A 3800-nucleotide genomic window follows, 5' to 3' on the forward strand; every position below is an offset into this window, starting at 1 on the left:
TTATCACCGTTAGTGTTACCACATTTAACGGTGGAGACTGTAATGGTTGGCAACTGTTTGGCGACCTTTTAAGGCGCACTTAGCACATTTTGTCATCCCGTCGGAGAGATGCGAGAGAGAGAAAGGTAGATGTATGTTTAATATAATCAGGAGAAGGTCTCCCTTGGTATTCTAAGAGCTGGAAGCTCTTACTGGAAAACAATGCCTATTTCTTTTGTTTTTAAATAAAGTTAAGTTTTATTGTTTTAAAAATCTGGTCTGCTTATTTATTGGAAAGGAAAGGCATTACAGAGACCATGAACGATCTCCTGCCCGCGGACCTGAATTAATGTACCTACTGCAGGTGACTTGCATTTTTTCACGATATTTCGCGTTATACAATGAGCTGTAGCTGAAATCTATAGATTTGATACGATTTATTGACTTAACGGACATGATGTGTGGTAAAATCAAATAAAATTGAACCACTATATTGAACAGTACAAAGTTTACTGACATTAGCTTACTTACTCCAGATACAGCATTAATTTTTTAACCGTTCTCGAAAAAAAAAATCTTAACTCGAATTCACAATAAAACGCACATCGATGAATAATAAAACGCACACATCATATCCTCCAAATTGACAACACTGCCAACCTACCGAAAGAATTTAGGGAAATTCCCTAGGCATAACTTTTGAATTTCTCTCAACTGAGTTGTCATGATTAAAGTGGGGTTGCAACCCGTCATATTTATTTTGAAAATGGGAGAAATTTCCAAAAGTTCAGTTCGATCGAGATTTCTGGTGAGGATTCGAGGGCCCCCTGAGCTTGAGGGCCCCGGGGCACTGCCCCGCCTAGCCCCTTGGTAGCTACGCCACTGATTTTATTCATTAGTTTGATAGTTATATGAATTCGATTGGCAACAGTTTATGAGTTTATGTTTCATGGAGAATGTTAAGAATAGAAGGGAATCATTTTATAACTTGTAAATATTGTAATAAAGGTTTAGAGAAAATTAGTAAGAGTTTTACGATGCAACTGACATTGTGGTGAAACCCGAACGTGATCGTTTGCATTTGATCGACCTTTAAGTCAGATATTTTTATGCTCTTATTTGAAAATTTTTCAAGTTAGGAATTCTAAATGGATCTGTTCATAGTGAAAAAAAAGTCGGTAAGAGCTTCTTTTACTCGTTTATATAATATTTTAATTGCGGCTCTCGATAAAACTGAATTAAATTTTGAAGATTTAGAAAGTAAATTATCATCTTTGGAAAGAATTTCTATTGATTTATCGAAATTAGATGAAGATATATGTAACGCCATTTTGACAGAAGTCGCCAAAGCAGACGATTTTGAAAAAGAATACTGTAGAATACAGAGAAAGGTTAGATTCTGTTCGTGTTCGTGTAAAAAGGATTCTTAATTCTTGTGAACTGAAAGATAAAAAAGATAATTCGGTTAAAAATGAAAAAACTAAACTAAAGCTTCCGAAAATAGAACTTGTACATTTCAGTGGCGAGGTAAAAGATTGGCTGCATTTTTGGAGCCAATTCAGTAGAATACACGAAAATAAATCGATGGACGATGAAGGTAAATTTCAATATCTTATTCAATGCGTGACAGTCGGAGGAAGAGCTCGTGAAATAGTGGATAGTTACCCGCCGACTGCCGATAATTATTGCAAAGTTATTGAGAGTTTGAAATCAAGGTTTGGCCGAGAGGAACTTTTAATTGAGTATTATGTTCGGGAATTGTTGGCTCTTGTCGTTAAAAATGCAACTAATTTAAAAAATAAGATGGATATTACACAATTGTACGACAAATTAGAATCCCATTTGCGATCGTTGGAATCTATTGGCATAAAATCTGACAAATATGCCGCTATGCTATTCCCTTTAGTGGAGTCATGCATCCCCGAAGAATATCTACGAGTTTGGCTTAGAAGTCCTTCAATTAATAAAAAAGAGAATTCTTGCAGCGATAAATTGGCTCAACTGTTAACATCTCTAAGAACGGAAGTAAAGGGTGAAGAACGGATTGCTCTAGCAAAAACTGGTTTTAAAAAAGCTGAAATAGTTGAAAAGAGACAAAAATACAAAGAAACAGAATTTTATCCACCTACAGTCAATGATTTAATATCTGGGTTTAAAGAAAAGGCAAAGGTGAACTGTATATTCTGTAACAAATTACACGAAAGTAAAGACTGTTTTAAAGGGACAGAAACTGTCATTAGAAGAAAAGCGAGAAGCAGTCAGAAAATATAAATGCAGTTTTTTTTTGTTTGAAACCAGGGCATTTATCAAGAAACTGCAGATTAACTGTACGTTGCATGGTCTGCGGAAAGAGACACTGGGTATTAATGTGTCCCAATTTATCGCCAAGTCAGAAAGCGGCAATTCAAGAAAGTCAAGAAGTGCCGCAAAATCTTTCTTTAGCCAATCACAATGTTTCAAAAGAAGTTTTGCCGCAGACTTAACTTGTTGTGATGAATCATGGGGGGAAAACGTAGTATCGTTAGAGCTTTAATCGATACTGGCTCACAACGCTCTTATGTATTAAAATCCACAGTTGAACGAATGAAATTAAAACCTGTAGGGTTTGAAACTCCGAATCATGTGGTGTTTGGTGGTTATATGACAAGATCTAAACACAATGCCTATAAATTAAATGTAAGCAGCATGCAAACAAAATTTGCGAGATGCAAGTCTTAGACCAACCAACCATTTGTGGAATGATACCAAAAACAAATGATGTATCTTGTTTAAAAGAGTTAGAAAACTTGGGAATCCAGATAACAGACCGTGGTAAAGGTAGACCTCCTATTGAGCTCCTAATTGGAGCAGATAGTGCAGGCAAATTGTATACAGGTCAAACGCAAATTTTAAAATGTGATCTTGTTGCTGTGCAAACGCACTTAGGTTGGACTATCATGGGAAGGTCTGAAAATCTTAATTGCGAAGACAACACTATAGCATCGCTATTTTTACAAAGCCATAGTATAGAAAATCTTTGGAAACTGGAAGCGATAGGAATTGGAGATCCTTGTAAAAGTATGAACACAGAGTTATTGGAAAAAGTGGCCTATGATCATTTTGAAAAGACTCTAAAGATTACAGAAGATGGGCCCTATGAAATTAGTTTTCCTTGGATGCAAAGTCCCGACGAATTACCACGTAACCGCGAACTTGCAGAAAAACAATTATTGTCCACTTCTTGGAAACTCAGTAAAGCTGGAAAGATAAAAGATTATAATGCTGTGTTCCAAGAATGGTTGCAATGCGGAATAATAGAAGAATGTTCATAAGGGCCAGGTCACTATTTGCCACATCATGCAGTGTTCAAACCAACTACCACACCTGTTAGACCCGTTTTTGACGCCTCGTGCAAGTCGAAGGGAAATATTTCGTTAAATGACTGCTTAATGAAAGGTCCAAATTTGCTCGAAGACATCTCAACTGCTCTTCTTAAATTCAGACAGAAAAAAATTGGAGTTGTTGCTGACATTAAGAAGGCGTTTTTGCAAATTTCAGTAGCAGAAGAGGATCGTAAGTATTTGAAATTCTCATGGAGGGCAGATGAAGAAAAGAAGACTATTAAGGCAGGGGTCTGTCCACGCCGAATTCACTACCGTTTAGCGGTACCTTTACAAATTCAATTTTAGGAAAAACGGTAGTTTCACAATTTCAACTTTAGGAAATTTCATAAAATACTTTTTCTTAAAATTTTATTTTTGTATCCCTTAAGAAACGATAAATCCATATTTTTGTGTTGATTTTTTTAATATAAATTTTAATTTTTCACAAATTATGTCTAA

At 35.7% G+C, this 3800-nt stretch overlaps 1 protein-coding gene across 1 annotated transcript; it reads left to right on the forward strand.

Moving 5' to 3' along the window:
• Nucleotides 1–1563: 1563 nt before the first annotated feature.
• On the forward strand, nucleotides 1564–2250 carry LOC147807456 (uncharacterized). The gene has a single exon (XM_087166554.1). It carries the CDS (start codon nucleotides 1564–1566, stop codon nucleotides 2248–2250), a length of 687 nt encoding a protein of 228 aa, XP_087022680.1.
• The last annotated feature ends 1550 nt before the right edge of the window (nucleotides 2251–3800 follow it).

Source organism: Parasteatoda tepidariorum, chromosome 6 (genome assembly GCF_982258835.1).
Source record: "Parasteatoda tepidariorum strain Cologne lab strain chromosome 6, Ptep-v5.0, whole genome shotgun sequence".
In the NCBI taxonomy this organism is placed as follows: Eukaryota; Metazoa; Arthropoda; class Arachnida; order Araneae; family Theridiidae; genus Parasteatoda; species Parasteatoda tepidariorum.